At 39.0% G+C, this 21,304-nt stretch overlaps 3 protein-coding genes across 4 annotated transcripts; 1 reads left to right on the top strand and 2 right to left on the bottom strand.

Annotated features, from left to right (window-relative positions):
- The first annotated feature begins 4,805 nt into the window (after positions 1-4,805).
- LOC131781848 (melatonin-related receptor-like) lies at positions 4,806-6,000 on the top strand. The gene has a single exon (XM_059098565.2). It carries the CDS (start codon positions 4,903-4,905, stop codon positions 5,866-5,868), a length of 966 nt encoding a protein of 321 aa, XP_058954548.2. The 5' UTR covers positions 4,806-4,902; the 3' UTR covers positions 5,869-6,000.
- Positions 6,001-7,239: 1,239 nt separating this feature from the next.
- LOC131781808 (melatonin-related receptor-like) lies at positions 7,240-8,843 on the bottom strand. The gene has a single exon (XM_059098527.2). The coding sequence runs from the start codon at positions 8,724-8,726 to the stop codon at positions 7,716-7,718; it is 1,011 nt and encodes a 336-aa protein (XP_058954510.2). The 5' UTR covers positions 8,727-8,843; the 3' UTR covers positions 7,240-7,715.
- A 4,739-nt stretch (positions 8,844-13,582) lies between these two features.
- On the bottom strand, positions 13,583-20,296 carry LOC131781843 (uncharacterized). Of its 2 annotated transcripts, XM_066169896.1 has the most exons (10): positions 20,170-20,225; positions 19,406-19,462; positions 19,222-19,287; positions 19,014-19,079; positions 18,274-18,523; positions 17,644-17,797; positions 16,712-16,932; positions 16,081-16,134; positions 14,900-15,115; positions 13,583-14,391 (listed from the first exon to the last, which is right to left on the bottom strand). In XM_066169896.1, the coding sequence occupies exons 3-10, from the start codon at positions 19,285-19,287 to the stop codon at positions 14,105-14,107; spliced, it is 1,314 nt and encodes a 437-aa protein (XP_066025993.1). In that variant the 5' UTR covers positions 19,406-19,462; positions 20,170-20,225; the 3' UTR covers positions 13,583-14,104. The 2 variants fall into 2 exon arrangements, with proteins under 2 accessions (XP_066025993.1, XP_058954543.2); XM_059098560.2 differs by lacking the exon at positions 19,406-19,462 and having other exon boundaries at positions 20,170-20,296.
- Between the last annotated feature and the right edge of the window lie 1,008 nt (positions 20,297-21,304).

Below are 21,304 nucleotides of genomic sequence, written 5' to 3' on the forward strand. Positions count from 1 at the left end.
ATCATGAAATTAAAAAGATTGAAAGTTTGCACAAGTTCGACTTAGTTGCCGACTCGCCTCGCAAGGTAAAGCAACCACAAAAATCTGTAGTCAATCTTAGTCATTGTATGTGCAGATTTATGATACATATTTAGCCTTCAAAACTTGGCGCCTGAAATTTGAAGGAAAGACTTCAGAACATGACTCAGAGAAGCGCGTTTACAAGGTTTGCCTGCGAAATTTTGATTCATTCTGGTTCGCTACTAACTGGCTTAAACTGACTAGAGTGTTAGACAAGGCTGCTCGCTCTCCTGTACCTCTTCATACTTGGGGCTAAAATATCATCGAACAAGCTTCGACAGACAGTTGAAATCAAAGGGACTCATTTGTTCGGAAGCGAGGTTAAAACAAATCGGTTCGGAGATGATAATAACTAATTTTGCACAGATTTCATCACGGTAGATCACGCTCTTAATATGGTTGATAGATTCGGTGTCTTCTAAGGTTTAAAATTAAATAAATGTGAAAAAAACTAAGGTGATATGGTCAGGAAAGTGGTCAAAGAAGAAAACAAAACCCTTACAACAACAATGAACTAATGAACCTGTTAAAATTTTAGGGGTGCAGTTCTCCTATGATGAAAACAAGAGTAAGCTTTATAACATCGATCTTAAAATTCCAAAATTGCAGACAAAACTGGATTTATGGAAAGCAATTAAGAAACTTTACACTGTTCGGATTATGAGGAAGACAACAGCGAACGAGAGAAGAGGGGAACGGTTGAATTCAATAACAATTTTGGATGATCTTGAGTTTGCGGACGACCTCGCACTACTTCCATCCAAGTTTAATGACTTGCGTGAGAAAAGTGGGAAATTGACGGAGGAAGCACCCAGAGTAGACGATAAACTTAATGCGAGAAATTGCAAGACACCGAGGACTGAGTTTGCAAGGAACAGGGAGAACATCGTGGTGAAATTTTGAAGAAGTGGAAGATGTCGAGGAGTTTGACTGTCTTGGAGCTATTGTGGACAAGGAAGGTGGAGGCAGTAAAGATATTAGGAACAGACTGCAAAAGGCACGTGGTGCATTCCAGAAACTATGGAAGGTGTGGGCAGCCAGAAAAATAGGAAGAAGAACCAAGATACGCCTATTGAAGAGTTCAGTCCGACCGGTCCTGTTATATGGTTGTTGGTTGTGAAACATGGAAGATCACAGAGACCGATGAAAGAAAACTGAACAGTTTCCAATGCCAATGCCAGAGACGATACTTAGGTTTAGGTGGCAGCAAAGAATGACAGACAAGAGAGTAGACGAAATGGCAGAGATCAATGAAATTAGCCGCGAGGTGCAAAGAAGAAGGTGGAACTGGTTAGGACACGTACTCTGGAGAGAGGGTGTGAACGACTGTTTTACGGCATTGGGGTGGACACCAGAGGGTCGAAGGGCGAGAGGAAGACCAAAGACCACTTGAAGAAGGACTGTCGAATGAGAGAGAGGCAAGGCGGGGTTGAAAGAGGTGAAATGTGGCCAAGGCGGCGGCACGCGACAGGGGGGTTGGACAGACAATGTAACGGCCCTGTACGCCTACTAGCGCAACGAGCGGTGACGATGATGATGACGTTGATGACGTTAAGTTAAAAAGGATAGCCTACGTGAAGCACCCTCCCACTCAAACGGAAGGAAGGGTATGGATACACGTGGGCTAAAAGAAGAAGACCAGCCAGTTGTCAAAACTATCATAATTAGTAATTTAAATTTGGCCATAAAAATTATTGACGTAGTATAATTATTCAAGATGCTAGGGGGAAGATCATTGATTTATACATTGCGAGTGAATTATCATTCTTTTCTTTCCTTTAATTATTGGGACGAGACTTACTGATCTGATATAACAGAATTCGTTTAAGTTCGCGTGCAAACGCCAAAATTTCTCTTCAGGGTTTTAACTGTTTAACCTTTGCCTACGTAAGTGCTCACCCTAGGAGAGCAAGGTTAAACAATCTAGGGATCAAACGTTGCTTTCGTTTCCTATCAAAATTGCCTCCATCGGGCGTTCACCATATCTTCTCTTCCACATCTTTTACATCCCCTAATACACTGGGGGTCAAAACCTATCTTTTTACGTGAAGGCTGCTTGCACTGAGATGATACTGAATTTGTTTAGATAGCGTGCAAACGTCTAATCTTCTGCTCTCAACGAAGCATAAGTTATGAAATAAATGGGGAAAATTTCTAAAGAAACTGTGGAGCTGCGTCGGTGGGAGAGTATAGCAGGTAATTTAGTGTTGACAACTGAGTTAAAAAATTTAAATTGGCCACCGTAAAGAGTAAAAAGACTGACGTTTGGAACGTTAGCCCTACGTAAGAGCGATTGAAGCTATGAAAGACTAAAATTACCAGTTCGACCACAGGCATCCCAAGCTCACGTCTTGAGAAAACGCAAACGTTTGATTCATGAAACCGTCAAGTGTTGTGTAATTCGGTGCTAAGTTACGAGGGGAACCGTTGAGAATTTGAACGCATTGCATGAATAGTATGGGGAACGAAATATGGTCGTTTTTCAAAGATATGTATTTCGAAATATGAACATTTTGCATGTAAAATCATGAGCACTCACTCACATCTTGTGTGTCTATTGTGGTTTCCGGCGTTCTCTGCCATTTTAAGCTTGCTTTCCTCCCTAGGACAAGCATTTCCTTTTTCCCAAAAGAGTCTACCATAGGTCACTTGAAGTACTAAAAATTTAATGTCTGCGTAACTTGTGCAACTTTTCTGTTTCCTGTTCAGTGACAAGCCATGGCAGTTTTTGCTGTGATTCCTATTGTTAAGCCCGAGTTTTCCGAAATCTGCGGAAATACGGCGCCGTAGATGTTTCTGCCGATTTTCAAAAATTTTTCCAAACCATGCCGCACTAAGAAAAGTGTCTCTTTGACAGATTTTGACCACAATTTAAACAGACCCTCGCAAAACGACAAGCCTACATTGGTTTTATTTACAAGAGTAAATCTCCCGTCAAACTTTAAATTCTTGAAACGTTTTCAAGGGAATCATAACATCGACTGTAGCTCTGTATGAAACATTGCACCATTGCCAGATGAATAATTCTTTTAATGTTTTTTTTTTTCAATTTTCAGCCTTCACTTTGGAGAAGGGTCCATGGCAAATTGATCCCGGGATGGGAAGAGGTTGACGCGTGTGAATTTTACAGTAAGGTGCGTAAGGTTAGGTGACATTTGACATTTTTTTTTTCAAGTTTTATGTACACGTGACGGGTGAAATTGTGTAAAATCCACAATGAAACGGGATCAGGACACCCTTTTGCTATCCTCTGAAAGCACTCATGTTTTGGTGATAGAGACAGTTATAGGAATTACGTCATGAGTAGTCTCTTGCTTTCCCGTCGGTCAGTTACGTCACGCAGGACTTCTCATGTTGACTGACGACACTGAACAAAGCTTACAAAATAGACTAAGGCAAAAAAATAGTCAGCTTGAAAGGAGAAGGACTAAGGATGTCTCAGGATGAAAAAAATTAAAAAATTATAACTGATATTCAATGTGACTAATTTATTCTATATCTTTTAGATAAGACAACGTGGTACATCCGCTCTAATTACAAAAAAATTTATTCCAAGTTAAACAACTAAACAAAGATTGCTCAACCCTAGAGCTCTCAAGGAGAAATGATTCTCAGAGTTGGTAAACATAATTTCCTATATATTCATAGAAAAAAACGCCCATAGTTTCCTATTTCCATCGTAAACACTCTCTAAGCAAATACATATTAAGACGCGTATTATCTCAGCTTGCAATTTGTATAATATATGCGCTCTAATTAGAAAATATTTTATTCCAAGGTTAGATAACTTGACAAAAATTGCTCAACCCAAGAGTGCTCAAGGAGAAATGATTCTCAGAGTTGGTAAACATGATTTCCTAAGTATTCATAGAAAAAAAAACCGCCCACTGTTTCCTTTTTCAGCTTTTCTCCACCGTGAACATAGTCTAAGTAAAAACATATCAAGACAACGTATTATCTCAGCTTGCAGTTTTTAAAATAATCTGTCTTTAAATTGCATTGATAAAGCTGCAAATGCGATTGGCCCTCGTTGTTCAGAGTCGGATCTTTCTATCTATCTTTTTTATCAATCTTATCCATCATTTAGTTAAGACAACGTGATATATCCGCTCTAATTATAAAAGATTTTACTCCAAGGTTAAACGACTAAACAAAGATTGCTCAACCCTCGCTGTTCAGAGTGCCACAGGAAAAGTAAAAAACTCAAACTCTTAAACCCGTTTTAAATAGTAAAGCTTCTATAAACATTTTCATTCTTATGACCAGTCTAACTAGATAATACAAAGTTTGGTTAAAATTTGGAATCGACCATCCGGTTAAAACAAGGAGATTCAAGTTCAGTATCCAATGTTACTTACTTTATGTAAAGAACTCGATTTTCGCTCCAATTGGCCAAGATCTAAGCAAAGTTGAGAGATAAAAGAAATATTGAATTTAAAAGAGAGAATAAGACAGAGAATATGGTAGAGTGAAATAAACAGAGAAAAACTTTGATAGAATGGAGTGTATATAGCCAATTTTAAGAAAAATGGAATGCAAGCTGTTTAAATTTTTTTTTCTAAACATGACCAAATTTATTAATTGAAGCCTAAGGCTAGGATTGACACAAGAGTTAATACGTTAAATTAAGAGGAGTGTTCAATAGGGGTTATATCATTCTGATTGGATGAGGCGACATAAACGACAAGTTAAAATCGAGAGCCTGCCTGGCATAATATGAGGATATTTCGCTCACAATTACATCGAACGTTATACTTACTTTTGTTGGTTGCGTTTTGTTAATAACGGTATCTTTGGCGAGCACAAACGTCGCCGTGTGTGAGACCCAAAAGAAGAAACACAATGGCTTCACCAGAACAACAACTCAACGCGATGGCGAAAGAAATGCAGTCGAGAAGCACAGTTACAATCGTCTTAGAGTCATTGGTTTTTGCCTTGATTTTATTAATGATCTTCGTTGGAAACGCTGCCACTCTGCTGATTATCGCGTTTAACAGCAGAATGAGAACAACAACGAATATGTTCGTTGCATCACTGGCTTTTTCTGATTTTCTTTTGGGAGTGCTTTCAGCGGGTCCTGTCGCTTATCCTGCGCTACTGCTGTCCGAATGGCCTTTTGATGATGCAACATGTCAGTATCAAGGCTATATCGCTGTAACCTTGGCCGTTGCGTCGACACAAACGTTAGCCCTTATGGCAGTGAACCGATATTTTCGTATTGTCAGACCAGCAAAGTACCAAGCCTACTTCACCATGAAGAAAACCCTTATCATGATTCTTGTTTCCTGGTTTTATTGCATGTGGGCTCCATTGCCATATCTGCTTAGTGGTTACAAGATGGTGTTTCACCCTTTCAAATTCTTTTGCTTTCTCCAGATCGACAGCGGACCGTTCACAGCGTTTTTAGTCACTGTGTACGTTGGTTTGCCGACTTTCATCATAGCCTTCTGTTACCTAAGAATATTCCAAACTGTTCGAAGCCACAGTAATAATTTTCAAGCTGCAAGTGGGTCAAACAATACAGTTAACGTAGAGGAAATCAGGATAACGCGCACACTATTCGTTATTGTTGTCTTCTTTAATCTCTGCTGGACTCCTATTCTGGTGATAGACATGGTTGACACCGTTCAAGGGAGGTGGTCGTTACCTCGTGAAGCTTACGTAGCGTACAACTTTTTAGCTGTGCTTAGTAGCGCTCTTAACCCTGTCATATATGGTGTAATGAATAAGAACTTTCAACAAGAGTATCTGAAGATTCTCCGGTGCAGATATTGTCGCTCACAACCAGTTGTAGAGCCATTGAACTAAGGCGAAAGAGCCACTGGTTTAGTTGCGACAGCCACTTGAACTCTGCCGGAGTCATTTTTCTGGCGGCGGGAAAGATTTCCTTAATTTAAAGGAGATTACAAGATGTAAGCTAAGTAGGACAAAGAAAAATAAATGCGGTAAAGTAGATTGAATGGGAACAAAAATGGTTGAGGGTGGAAAAAACGAATTTGAAAAGATGAACTTGAGCGGATTTAATTCAGAGAAGCTCGCCGGGCGATCTGTCAGAGCTGATTGTGGGCGTTATGCGAGTATACGTTTTTGGGGAATCACTTCTCAAGATAAAAAAAAAAATGCAACAAAAAATAATCCTTACATCTGCAGGGCGTTGCGCAGGCAAATGAAAATTAACTTTGATAATCACGTCATAAAGAGACCTTCGATGTGAAAATAGACATCTGTTCAACAGCGCATTGCACCTGCCTATGGTCCAATTATCATATGTATTCTCAGTTAGATATTGACTTTTGCGTTATGGGCGACCTTATACATATCAACCCTTTACACCTAAAAATCAGTGTTCATATTCTACATACTATTCTTTATATATTTCCTATGGTGCTGACAAGGAGAACTTGTTTACCATTCAAGAGCTTCTTTAGTTGGTAACTATTTCCTTTATTCCCCTGACCTTCAAGTTTGTTTCAGGGATGACATTGTCAGGAGAGATTAGATGCTAGTCACTTTTAGGGGCGAAAAATTAAAGAAGAAAGCTCAGCAATCTTGCATGATTTTAAACAGAGCCTCTATAAAGAGAAATACTGAGAGCACCAATGCTTAGGATTAATTTCTAGATAGGAACAAAAACGGAAAGAACAACAGAGGGACTTAAGTTCGTGTACCTATTCCGTAAAGTTGACGCATAGCGAGTTGTAGATAGACTAATGGCTGTTGAGAAAATTTTACTAACGGCCACGTCAGGTAAAGGATTGAAAGTTTGCACAAGTTCGACCTACTTGCGAACTCGCCTCGAAAAGTGAGGCAACGACATAAATCTGTAGTCAAATCTCAGTCGTTGTATGTGCAGATTTATGATACATATCTAGCCTTCAAAACTTGTTTAAGAAGCATGGTCGGCCAATTTTGACCCATTTTGGTCCATTTCCCACCATATGAATAGGACGCTATTAAAGTCCAGCTCCTTGCCAAATGATAAACATTTAGCTAACATTTTTTAAAAGGTAAATCCGTCGCCTTTTGCTCGATATAAGGGATATCGGCAAATTAAAATTAGAAAATAGTCATTTAGTGCACTTTTTATCTATTTTCTTTAACCTCTTTGTCTCCATTCAGACCAATAATGCAACAGTTATCAAGATTTTTCTATTTTGAGTTACTCAGTTCAAAAAAAAAAAGTTTGCAAAAAACTTGCCGGAGTACTGTTCTCCTTCTCTTTCCACATTCTGTTCGGCATAAACTATCATTTCCTTTACTGATCTCTCTCTTGCTCAAATTTCGTTGTCCTGAACTGTTGTCTATAAATAAGTACATGCGTGCCACAACCCTGAATTACTCCTTTAAAATTTAGAAAATATGACCATACCTTTATATATGAATCAAAGTCAATTGTCAATTCTCAAAAACTCTTTTGCGAAGAGTTGTTCAATGAATTAACATTATTAATTATTCTAATCTTCATCCGTCGGTTAAAGAAAAATTATTTGGGTTGTTTACTTCCTCTTCGATTATGAACAAAGCTCTCTAATGTAGATTCCATTTTACATATATGCGCTATTACAATTATAAATTGAAATATTTACAGCTAACTTCAAAATCGATCAATTACTCTCTCGCGCTTCGTAGAAAAAACTGAGCATTAGAGCGATCTTTTAGCAAGTGGCAGATGTCGGTTTGATCTCCTTTCGTCTTTCCATTAGTACAGATGGCTCAACGGTCGGTTGCTTGCGGCAGTGTCTACATCGAAATAATTGCAGATACTCCCTTCGAAAATTGTTGTTAAGTAAACCGTATATGATAGGGTTTAGAGCACTGCTAACTGTAGCTAAGAAGCTGTATGCTACGTACGTTTCTCGAGGGAATGTCCACTTCCCATCTATTGTGTCAACAATGTCTATCAACATTACAGGGATCCAGCAAAGATTGAAAAACACTACAATGATAAAAAGTAAACGAGCTGTCTTAATCTCTTTCACGTTTAGTTGGTTACCTCCAAATACAGTGCTATGGACATTATTGGTATGGCTTCGTACAGTCTGAAATATTTTCAGGTAACAGTACATTATAACGAGAGTTGGAGGTCCAACGTAAACAGTCACCATAAATGCCGTGAATGGTCCACTATCGATCTGTAGATAACAGAAGAACTTGAATGGATGAAACACCATCTTGTGACCACTTAGGATGTACGGCAAAGGAGCCCAAACGGAATAGAACCACGACAAGCCAATCATGATGACAGTTTTCTTCTTGGTAAAGTACCTGCGGTACTTCTCTGAGCGGACTACTCGATAATATCGGTTCACTGCCATCAAGGCCAATGTTTGCATCGATGTAAGGGCCAAAACGATAACAGTGTATCCGTGATACTGACAAGTCGTGTCACTGAAAGGATACTTGGGCAACACAAGGGTTGGAAAACCAATGGGAACTGTTGCTAAAATTCCCAACAAGAGGTCCGATATGGCGAGTGATGCAACGAACAGATTCGGAATAGTTCGCATGCGACTGTTTAATGCAACAACTACGAGGGTCGCTGAGTTACCAACAACCAAAAGGAACAAAATGAGCGCGTAGAGTCCTGCCTCTAGGACAATTCTGATCTTGCTCCTCGAGTTGAGCTCCTCTAGCATTTCTGCCAATTGAATATCTGACGTCTTCATGATTTCGATTCAGAGTCCGGGAATTGATTCTTTACAGATTCAGATCCATGCAGCTGTAAAACCGACAAAGGCGGCTCATCAGTGCAATTAAGACACGACTGGTGCTATATTTACGTTCCAAATGTATGCGCCCAAGATGGCTGCAACGTGTTACTTTGTTCTCATCATATTAGGTTTTTTTATTTGTTTTCCTACTCTCTTTCGATCATCATTTATCAATTTTTCGGTTTATGAGAGTCCTCTTACTTTATTGCTGAGATGTCATGGTCCTCCTCGCGCAGTTAGATTGGTGGATGGAAGAAACAAACTTAGGCGCTCGATTTGTACTTGGTGCAAACGTGGTCACTTGACGCTTGGTCTGCCTACAAAATTTGACCTTACTATCTTCGTGGACGTTGAATCTAATCCTGGTCCAACATCCCCTCGGATGGTGGGGATACATAAAGAACAAAACGCCTATCTGGGATATGAGTTCTCTGCGTTTTCGACTGCAACGAAATCGATGAATTGGCTTAATCACAATTTACAACACACTACTCCATTAGTGCCTTTTGTTCGTCGTACTCAGAGCTTCTGCTACAACTGGAATCTCCCATGTAGTTTACTTCCTCTGGGCAAAAATTGTCAAAGAAAGTTTAGAGGTTGCAGAGCGGGAAAAATAGTTCAAGAAAAGCGGCGGCGCTTGAATTATATTCGAGCTTTGGTCTCACCCCAAGGCTGTCGATTAAATTCTTCACGATTTACATGCATGATGAAGACTCCTGTTGGATCGAATCTTAGAAATTTAATTGAACTTACTCCTAACCCGATTAAAAGCTACACACCAAGGGCTCGCTTCGTGAATTTTTGCTTGCTAAATGCTCGTTCAATTAACAACAAGACTACTATCATCAAGGACTTTGTCGTCGAAAATAATATTGATCTTCTTGGCTTGACAGAAACATGGCTTCAATCAGATGCTGACAATGAATTAATTATTCGTGATTTATGTCCTTCAGGTTATTCATTTCATCATGTTCCTAGACCTGGTTCTACTCGTGGAGGAGGAGTTGGCTTGTTATTTCGATCATCTTTCAACTTAAAGTTGCAGCCGCTCAAGAAGTTTTTGTCCTTTGAATATATGGATTTGTTATTGTCAAGTACAGTCGGTTTAAAACTCAGAGTTATTATTGTTTATCGCCCACCTCCCTCGACCTTGAATGGTTTAACACCCTCATTGTTCCTTGATGAGTTTTCTACGTTCCTGGAGCACTATATCGCTGATCCTGGTGGAATATTATTAGTTGGTGATTTTAATATACATGTTGACACCTGTTCTTCCCAACACTCAACTGAATTTCTTCAATTGTTGGATTCTTTCAATCTTACTCAACATACACATGGCTCAACGCATAAAGATCGACACACCTTAGATCTTGTGATTACAAGATCTGATGATAGTATTGTTTCAAATTTAACAATTGGTTCTCCTTTTGTCATCTCTGATCATGCTGCTGTTCACTTCCAGCTCTCGCTTAATAAGCCGCCGCTCGACAAGAAGATTATTTCATTCAGAAAGCTTCGATCTATTGATTTTGATAATTTCTGTGCTGATGTTATGAATTCGAGCCTTCCTGATCTTTTTGCCTCGTCATCGTCATCCTTGGATTATTTGATTGATCAATATAACAGAGTCCTTACTACCATACTTGAGACTCATGCTCCACTGCAAAAAAAGTTAGTTACTTTGCGTCCCGCTGCACCTTGGTATTCTGAGGAGATAAATAATTTAAAGAGATCCCGTAGAAAACTTGAACGACGCTGGCGAATGACAAAACTTCCTTCTGATCGTAAGTTGTTTATTGAGGGATGTGATGCTGTCAACAACTTAATTCGTGATTCCAAGAAGAATTATTTCGCATCATTAATCAATGAGAATCAGTCAAATTATAAACAGCTTTTTAAGATAATTGATAAACTACTACAAAGGAAAACAGATATTCAATATCCCCCCTGCAAATCGCCCACTGATCTTGCTAACAAGTTTATTAAGTACTTCACTACAAAGATAGATAGAATACGGGGTCATATAACGACTGCTGCTTTCCCTCATCGAGATACAGTTGCTGTTGTTGACAACGCCTGTCCACATTCTTTTGATATTTTCAAAATGGTAACAGCGGATGAAGTTCATACATGTATCATGAATCTGGCTGCTAAGTCATGTGCTCTTGATCCTCTTCCTGGTTATGTTACAAGAAATGCACTTAGTGTTCTGTTGCCTTTCATTTCCAAAATCATAAATATCTCATTGGAATCTGGTCAGATGCCTTCGCAACTCAAGGTTGCAATGTTACGCCCGCTCCTTAAGAAATCTTCTTTGGATCATACTCAATTCTGCAATTATCGTCCGGTATCGAATCTTTCATTTATTAGCAAAGCAATTGAAAAATTGGTAGCTAATCAACTTATCTCCTACATTAACGATTATGAGTTAAATGAGACATTCCAGTCGGCGTACAAGAAATATCACAGTGCTGAAACTGCACTTATTCGTGTTCACAATGATATTCTTTCTGCCATTGATAATCGTCGAATCGTAATTTTGCTGTTGTTAGACCTTTCCGCTGCCTTCGATACAGTCGATCATACCATCCTCCTCTCTCGTTTACGTGTACGGTTTGGGATAGCTGGGAAGCCTCTATTATGGTTGCAATCTTATTTATCGAATCGCACGCAATATGTCTCCGTTGATGGTGGTACTTCGACGAAACATGACCTTAAATGTGGAGTGCCACAAGGATCGGTTTTGGGACCCATTTTGTATTTGCTTTATACTTCACCGCTTTCAGATATCGTAAAGAAATTTAACCTGAGCTATCATTTTTATGCTGACGACTCACAGCTTTACTTGTCTTTCCAACCAACCGTTCTGGGTGATAGGGATCTAGCGGTTTCTAGCATCGAGAGCTGTGTGGATGAAATCAGTCATTGGATGATGGTTAATCGTCTTAAATTAAATAAAGACAAAACTGAATTATTGGTAATTTCCGCTAAACATCTTCCAAGACCACTCCTTCACGAAATTTCAGTTGCTGGTGAGACTATTCCTTCCGTGCAAAAGGCGAGGAATATCGGCACTATGTTCGACAACCATTTTTGCTTTAAGGATCATATTACTGACATTTGTAAATCTTCATTTTATCATTTGCGAAATATTAGCTATATCAGGAAATATCTTTCAGCGACCACTACTGAATTGCTGGTTCATATGTTTGTATCTTCGAAGCTGGATTACTGTAATTCCCTTTTGTATGGCCTACCAGCCTACGCTATAAAAAGGCTACAACACGTCCAGAATGCCGCGGCGCGCCTCGTCACACTTACAAAAAAGCATGATCACATTACGCCTGTTCTTTTCAATCTTCATTGGCTTCCCGTTAACCAACGTATTATTTTTAAGATTTTACTTATAACCTACAAGGCACTTAACAACCTGGCACCGTCGTACATTTGTGATCTGCTTACATCTTACACCCCATCGCGTCAACTACGCTCATCATTCAAGCACCTTCTGGTTTCTCCATCCTATAACTTGAAAACATATGGCGCAAGATCCTTTTCTGTAGCAGCACCATCATTATGGAATGCTTTGCCAAGTGAAATTAGAAATGCTCAGTCTGTGTCTGTTTTTAAACGTAGATTAAAAACTTTACTCTTTAGAAAAGCCTTTTATAATTAATATTAGCTGTCTTAAGTGTTAATGTTTAAGTTTTTTCTTGTAGGCGCCTTTGAACAGTAGGATACTGGCGCGGTATAAATCTTTTATTATTATTATTATTATACAGTGATGTCAAATTTGACGAATCATTTCGCATGGATCATTAATCATGTTGTTCTGTCCAATAGGAAACAGTCAGAAGTTCCCTCTAAAAGCGAAAAGATCGGCAGGTGTGTTTTTCTCGTTAAATTAAATGATTGTTTTGGTGTTTCTGTTTACTCTAGAGCTCTTCGCTTTTTCCCTGACACTGAGTGAATAAAGAATGGCCTCACTAAAATTATGTTAGTAACCCTGTTTACAATAAAGTTGGAGGACTAGGTGACCGATTCCGAAAACACCTTCGCGACGTAGAAAGAAATGACAAGGACGCATCCAAACCAGTCGCTAGACACTTTAATCTCGCTGATCATTTTAAACAACATATGGCAGTTTGCGGCCTTTCATTTGATCTAGGCTTTCGGAAAGCCGCAAAATACTAGAACAAAACTATATCTTCCAAATCGGCTCTCTTAATCCCCACAGTATCAACAAGCGCTTTTCATTTAACTAATTTATTTTTGTTTTCTTGTCACCATATTCAAACCCAGTAGCGTAGCTCCATTTTCTGCATATAAACCCACACACATCTCACAATTCCTCCAATCACTCTGACGAAGGGCTAACGCTCGAAACATCAGCCTTTTTACTCTTTACGGTGGCCAATTTACGTTTTCAACTTAGTTGTTAACACTAAATTACCTGCCATACTCTCCCACCGACGCAGCACCACAGTTTCTTTAGAAACTTACTTTCTTTATACAATTAAGTTTGCTTGGCTCAATTTTTTTCTCCGCGAGCACGCCTATGGTGATTACCTTGATAGTAGTAGTTAACTAGGTCTCACTGTGCATTGCAGCTCATCAGCTGGCTCAGGTTTTTTTCTTTCCGCTATTACATTAATTGCTTATAATTGTTATTAGTTGTGTGAAGAGTGCGCGTAAATCATTTATAACATGTAGCATATTCGCCCCAAGTCTAATTTCGCTTTTTCGATTGTTTCCGTCGAATTTCGGTGGTTTTGTTTTCCACTTTCCAGACTTATACAATCTTACCGAGTTTTAACATTTAAAAAGCTTAATCCTCAAATTTCTAATTATAAATATGATGAATCGTTGCGTAAATGACAGAAGAGAGGCACAAGAAAATTACTTTCTAATCAAGTATTCCGTGCAATGGATCTTTTATATAAGACAGTGCGATATTATCCATAATATGGAGGAACAAGAAGTGGTAGGTTACCAATCTTTATACATGAACATTTTAGGATTAAGTTTACTGACTTATGCCTTGCATACCACTAATTTCACAAATCAAAACTGTTTTGCTGGACTATATGTACAAAAACTTTCCGTAATTTTGATTATGGGCTGTGGTGACAAAAGCATGCACGGTATGGAAAGTACTAGTTGTGAATGAAAACAAATGAAACTGTGCTCAGCCCTTATAGTCCTAACGAATAGAGTCGATGTCAGCAAGAATAACAAACATTATTTCAAACTTCATCTTTGCTTCTGACACTAGGTTAGTCTTAGTCCAGATACATGCCAGGTCCCATATGAATATGCAATTATCTTTTATGTCACTGCTGTTTCGACAAAATTGATGTTTCTAAGCCCTCGCTCTTCTTTAAAATTTGAATAATGCTTCCGCCATGATGAAGCCTTTCGTCAACGTCCTTTTGGCCACCTGCCCCATATTTCACGTTTGTGGGCCAATCACAAACGTTCAGGTCAGGGTTGAACAGGAGTCCCTCTGGACAATGCTTCCAATAGGTGATGCCATTGGTACATTGATAGAAGTTGCTGAAATCGTTTGGGTCAACATATAAACCGTCGGCTTTTCCATTGCAAAACTTCTCATCTGGTTCTAGGTGGCAAAGAATAGCAATGCAATTTATCACTATGATGAGAGAACTTGAGGAATGAAACGTAAATCTTTTTTATCTTAAGAATGGCTATAAAAGTGCGCAATAAACACCTTTAAAAAATCTTATCATTGTCATCATATTAAATGGAAAGGTATACATCTTTACATAACTTCCAAGAAAAAATAAAAAGGTGTGTTAACTGAAAATTAAGGCAATGACAAAATATGCCCTTTAGCTAAAATTGTCCCACTGTTTAGAATGGGACCGGAAAGTAGAAAGGCCATCTAACAGACCAGTGCTTTTATCTGAACCTCTCGCCTCCACACGATAAAAATTACGAAAAAACCAAAAGGAGGACTGCATAGAGCCAGCGACAAATGATGGGGATTTCCACTTGGATTCAACTTTGAGTGGAAAAATTCAGAGCAGCATGGTCGACAGCTTACTGGTCATATCTTGGAGGAAAGAAGGGATCTATTAAAGAAAGTCACACTGATCAATGCCTACCTCCAGGAGGTTTGGAAGTAGGTGATGGTGAGGGTTTATTATTTCCCCCAGCCGTTGTCAAAGGCGCTGAACTGCCACCTGCGGATGACCCTCCTGCCGAGGTTGGTACCTTAGATGTTGGCAGAGGTTGACCACCAGACGGACTTGTACTTGCAGCCGGGGTAGGCTTAGTACCTCCCGCCGTTCCTGAAGCCTGTGCATTCGTTGGACCGATAGCTATAGATGTATAGGTAAAGTCAATTTTAAGTCAGTAAACTTATCCCGGTTTTTTTGTGGCATTAAAAAATTAGGAGTATTTTCATTAGATAATAGTCGATATCAGTGGCTATCATGTAATGCAGCTAGATATAATAATCAAGACACTAGCGATGAGCCAGTATGACCAGGAGCTGTTGTTCAATATCCTTCCCTACCCCCTCCTCCTCCTTAGACCCATCTCAGTAGCCTGTAACTGAACTGAACTTTTTGATCGATACATTACTACGCAGAAAAGATAAATGTGTGACTAAAACTTTGGTAACGACATGTCACCATAATCAGACGGTTGTTGAAACAACAGTGTATAATGATGGTGTGGAAACATAGAAGAGAATGCACTTTACAATATGAACAGACTCTCTTTGGTGTTAAAAAAAAAAAAAAAAAAAGTCGGCTCCTGCTCTTTATTGAAAGCATTTTTAAGATGAGACGATCAAACTCCCCTCGGCATTTCTTGCAGATGTAAAACTGATTGCACAAATTGGTGCCTCTGATCATGTTATCCATTGAGGTGTTTTTTAATTACAGATAAGTTGACTCTGCCGGCTCAAATAGACTCCGCTCCAGCGAAACTCTTCTTTTAATACGTTAAATGTTTTTTTTTTTTTCCCACACCTTCGTTATTTTTTATTTAAGGATGTAGATCAAGGGATGACTTGTCGTCACCAAACAATGTTGTTTAAGTATCTTGGATCAATATCAGTATCTGGGCAACTGCTCACCTACCCCTCCCCTAACTCAACAACAGTCAATTGACAACAAGTTAAGGTTAAAGTTGAGTTAGGGGAGGGGTAAGTGGGCAGTTGCCCAGATACTGATATTGATCCAGTATCTTAAACGTTTTACCCATTCTCTCATTACGTTACATCGAAGCCAAGTTAGATTTAAATATATGTGGTATGGGATTCTTTTCATTTACTGACGTTGTTCACTTTTTCCGTCTTGTCCGTAGCATTTTATGCTCTCTGGATTGCTGTCTACAACAGATATGAAAGGCAGAAGATGCATATTATTGTTGCTGCGGTTCTAAGTTTTATCCTTTAATTTCAATTTCAAAGGAGGGCACTCAGCTTGAACTGAGTTGGTTTGGTTCGTCATGGAACCCCATTCTGGCCAGGGTGGCTCGTACCAAAGTATCAGCTTTCTCCTCACCCAGTTCCCCTCGGGCCACCAGAAAGGCTGACATCTCTGGCTACTTAGTTGTGGGAAGCAATCGTCGTTACTTGCCCGGCATTCCCCCCTTCCAAACTGGTCACTACATACTGAAACGACGAGAGGGTAAAGGCTGCAACTAACAGCCACAAGAATTGATCAAGCTAGAGGATTTGTTTTCTTTCATAGGATGTCCCCCTAAAATTACTTCCAGTTAATTCCCGATGTCCAAAGTCCCAGATAATAGACATGCGGCATCTAATTTTTTTCTTAAGCAACATAGTCAAGCCACATGTAGATTCATTCCTAGCCTATACCTTAATTACAAGAGTACACTAAGGTTTTCCTATGGAATAAAGTCTATAGGGAGGAATTCACGTTACCTCCCGGTAATAGCTTTACCTGGATTGAACCCTGAGTACTGTATGTTCGTGGGAATATTCACATCATCTGTAACTTCAGAAACCGTGGCTACCAGTTGCTCGCCACTGATGCTGGTTATCCTAAATTTCTTTGGAAATTTTATCTCTCCTAAGCCGTTGATGGTAAAATAGTTATCTGCCGTTCGTTTCATACAAACCCACTTGTTATTGTGCTCGATCTCCATACCAACAGTTACCACCCTAATAAGTCCGATTATAAAAAGAAAAAATAAATTAAAAAAAAAAACTGAAGAAGCAGGGAAGAGAAGGTCTTAAAACAGTCATTGATTTATACATGTATGTTTATCTAATCCATAGAGCAATTTTAAAATTGGTTCAGTTCGTTGAAAATCATTTCAATTCAGCAAGTTTTCGGCTGTAGTTAAAAGCTGCGATTAATAGATATAAAAATGTACTTATGACGTTGGTTTTTGGTGTTTTAAAATAGTTTGTTTTTGTCAACTGCATGAGTTGGCCACCGTAAAGAATTTTTTAAAGCTGAAGTTTCGAGCGAAAGCCTTTGGCCAGAACGAATAGCTCATCATCAGACGAATGGCTAACGCGCAAAACTTCAGCTGTAGAGACTGTTTACGGTGGCCAATTCAGCAATTCAGTAGATAAAACCAAATTATCTTATTATAAACCCCACTGACGCAGCACCACAGTTTTTGTTGAAACTTACTCCCTTTACTCATTGATGGGTATTTTAGTCAGAATTAATTCGACTCAAACAGGAGCCAGTATTTAATGGGCTGCTGACTCAAATAAAGATGTATCTTAACTTCAGTCAACAGCCATAGGTTATCTTCTTTGCGGTTCGAAGTTAACCTCCACTCCTCGAGTACAATTATATAACAGTACTATGATATAATTCGTTTTAGGAAAGGACTACTGTTCCTCCACTGTACTAACTTTGAGTTCCGAGCTTGCAGTTTTATATACCAGTTGTCGCTGCCGGAAAACCTGAGCTGAATGTTTCCATCTTTACCTGGCACAGTGGGGCACTCGATTGCCTTGAATGAAGTCTTGTACTTACCAAAACCTTTTATGTAAAAATCGAAACCAGCTGCATGGAGTAAAAACAAAAACAAAAATACAAATTAATCGCAAAAATCAAAATTTTATAATAAAGTGAAAACGAAGAAAAAGGAGGAAAGAAGGTAAGAAGTCTAAATGAATCAACTGTCACTCATGCGCATGAGCACTGCACTGCTGACAGCAAACCTATGGCAAACCGCAGCATTTTGAAGTTAATCCAACAATGATAGAACACAATTGCTGTCGATGTTATGCTTTACAAACCCCAGTTTATCCCGGCTCGATCGGTATATTTTCTTCTTGTGGACCCTCCTTGAAACTTCGAGCGCAAAACGCAATTTGAGGAAATTAAAATATTCGTAAATTATTCAATAAAATATCTGAACTTTCGCAATTATGTTTAGGAGCTCACTTTGTCGGTAGATTTAGCTGTTATTGCTATCGTGGTTTTTATTCAAAAGTACACGTGCTCAAAATTTTACAGCAGACTTATAACCGCTGTACCTTGTTCGCATCCTCCACAGAGGTCCCAAATGGTTGCCTTATAGGTGCCTTTCATCGGTGTGGGTCCCCCGCTGGCGGCGGTGGCTTGTTCCCCGTTGGCCTTAATTTCAATGCACATACCGCACCCGAGGGACTTCTGAAAGTCACCTTTACCAGCTGCAACCAGCATCCAATCAGGCTGCTTGTTCAGCGGTGATACAGGATCTAAAGCGCATGCTCCACCTCCTGGATAGTCATTATAGTACGTGCTCTTACCAGAAAGAGAAAGTGAGAGAGAGAAAAAGAGAGAGGGAGATAGATAGGTAATTAACACTAAATTTAACAGAAAGAATTACATAACATGCAAATAAGAAATTATAGAAAACCTTTCTCATGTTACACTAAGGTAAATACATGAAATGCAACTGAAAGTGTAGTTCTAAATTTTTCTTCTATTCACGTTGGCAGCTATGTATTAAAAATTGCCTTTAGCTAAAAATATTTCTGGAAATATTTTGTCCTCTGTTACTTTACATCTCTTCGGGAATGCTAGGTTATCACAAATCTTGTTGTTGTAATTACTGTTGCTTTTTGTTTGTTTTCTGCTTTGTTTGTTTGGATCTCCATTGGCTGGCTGCAGAAAAGACGCCAAAGATGATTCTAGGCGCTGGCACTCATGTTTATGTGACCTATCTTACACTATCAAGCCTTAAAGACTGACAGAATCGTTTCCAGTCGTTGCATTGAAAAACATCACTTACAAGTCCACTAGTGACTTTTGCATAACGACTCCATATTTCTTTCACATTTTCCATGCTTGTTTGCGCCTAAAATCGGAAACGAAGAAGAATAAAATGAATCAAGATAGACAAAATTGGTGAACTACCACCTGACGTGTTTAAATTTTTAAATTTGGCGTACCAAACGAGGAATTCCTGAAATGGCGGTAACCTGGGTATTCTAACTTACTTGAAGGATGGTTCCTTTAAAGCATAGGAGAACGCAGATAAGCAACGAAAACTTCAAAACATCCATCTACAACAAAAGAAAGATATATGAGATCACAATTATGGCCCGTACTGGTCCTGCGCACTCTTTAATACAAAAAAAAGAAAGAGCAAAAATCCTCATTTTGCAGAACAGGGGTTCTTACCTATATCCTGCCCCTTAAAATTGATCAAAATTTCGCAAATCTTCGCCACACTGGATACTCAAAACAATGAAACGAGAAGAAGTGTATTAATTTTCAATTAATAAATGGCTTGTATCCATACTTCTTTTATACTCTCAGATAAAGTTTTCCCAAAGTAAAATGATGTGAGAAGGCTTGAGTTTCATAAACATTCTTGACGAGAGGTTTTTAGTCAGTTGAACTCTGACTTTTCCATCGTTAAACGGAAATCGAGGAAATATGATATGTGAAATCTGGAGACGCAAGTTTGGACAATTCAATTGAGATTTGCTCTTTCGAATTATAGTTGTGCAGCGCATAATTTATTCCCATGAAAAGCCCCACTTCCTTCCGCACGACTCGCCCATAAGATTCGGGAATTTAGGATCCTGGGGAAAGTAGAACGAGAAAATTTCTGGCTTGATGTCACTGCAAGATCGACTGTTTCTCCGAGTTTCAATCTAATACATCAGGTAAAAGAAGTAACTTATTGGAAATCACTTCTCGTCCTTATTGTTGTGGATGTGCATCGTGTGAGCCCATGGCTTGAAGTAGCAAAAGGCTGAGCATAGGAAACGCTTTAAAATCCAGACGATATCTTTTTCCATTTACGGAGCTTATATTAATTACATTAGCGTTTATCTCCCGCTTACAAGTACTGAAAACTTTCACGTATGTTTACTTTGTTCTGTACTTGACTATGCCAACGGACGGAATCGTACTGCCATCAAATTTAATTCACTTACCTGGTATTTCGTGGGTGGCGAGTTCTTCTGTTTTTAAACTTTGCCGACCAAGTTTTTAGAGGTTTTTGCCTATGAGGGGCTTTCGTTGTAAGCAGGTGGAAGAACTCGGAGGATACGCCATTATGAAAAAATTAACTGGTGATTCTTTCATCGGATGACTGCATCCGTCTGAAGCACAAGAGAGTTCTTTGTATTTTGTCTGACGGTATTCAAGTCTAAAGGAATATTTTTGCGGGTTATAGTGATAGATTTCCTTTTCTACTCCGCCCAGCATTAGACGTTACTTATTTTTCCCTCCTTTTCGTTTCTCCTTGAGTGGGGAGGGTACGGCTACTCGTAGACTATTCAAACCCACTTTTAGTAACAGGCAGCAGTTCGATGTTATTTGATAGGCCGAAGTCTACACGCAGTTTGATTGGTTTTTACTTGGAGGACAGTTTGCTTCTTTTACTAAATAAAGAAAAACATATTCCATGTCGCCGTGGATTTTTACAGTAATAGATAACATAAGACGTCAAAATATAATAAGAACATCAGTGACACACTGTGGTACTGGTAACTAGATACGGGATATTCTGATTGTGTGGAGGAGAGCAGAATACAATATGGCGGCTTTGTGTAACAAATACTACACATTTGTCTTGTGTACCACTCTTTGTTCTTACCACCCTTTGACGTCAACTGTGATCTATTACTTACAAACGCATGTCAACATGGAATATATTCGTTTTTTTTGTAAAAAGAAAAAAAGCGTGGTGGAGGAAGGAGAGTCAAAAACTAAATTTTTCTTAGTCACGAACACATAAAGCTACCACTGAGAATCTTTTCACGAAGTTAAACTGTTGTCGTCGTATACCTTCCGTATAGAAAAAAAGGTATCTTTCGAAAAAAATTTCTGAAAAACTTATCAAGAGTGTGGAGGCTCAGAGTCATCAAACAATTGGTGCCTTGATGTGAAAAAGCAATTGAGCATCGACAACCCGGTCAGCAATTGCCTAAAAAAAAGGGGGGGGGGAATATTAAGCCTGGAACTTTATTTTCTCGTTGTCAACATTTCAAAACTGACGGCACATACGTAAAATTGACTCTTCCCAAAACTTCATGGCTGAGGACCCTATTTCTTTTGGTTTCCCAC

This window comes from Pocillopora verrucosa, chromosome 7, assembly GCF_036669915.1.
Source record: "Pocillopora verrucosa isolate sample1 chromosome 7, ASM3666991v2, whole genome shotgun sequence".
In the NCBI taxonomy this organism is placed as follows: domain Eukaryota; kingdom Metazoa; phylum Cnidaria; class Anthozoa; order Scleractinia; family Pocilloporidae; genus Pocillopora; species Pocillopora verrucosa.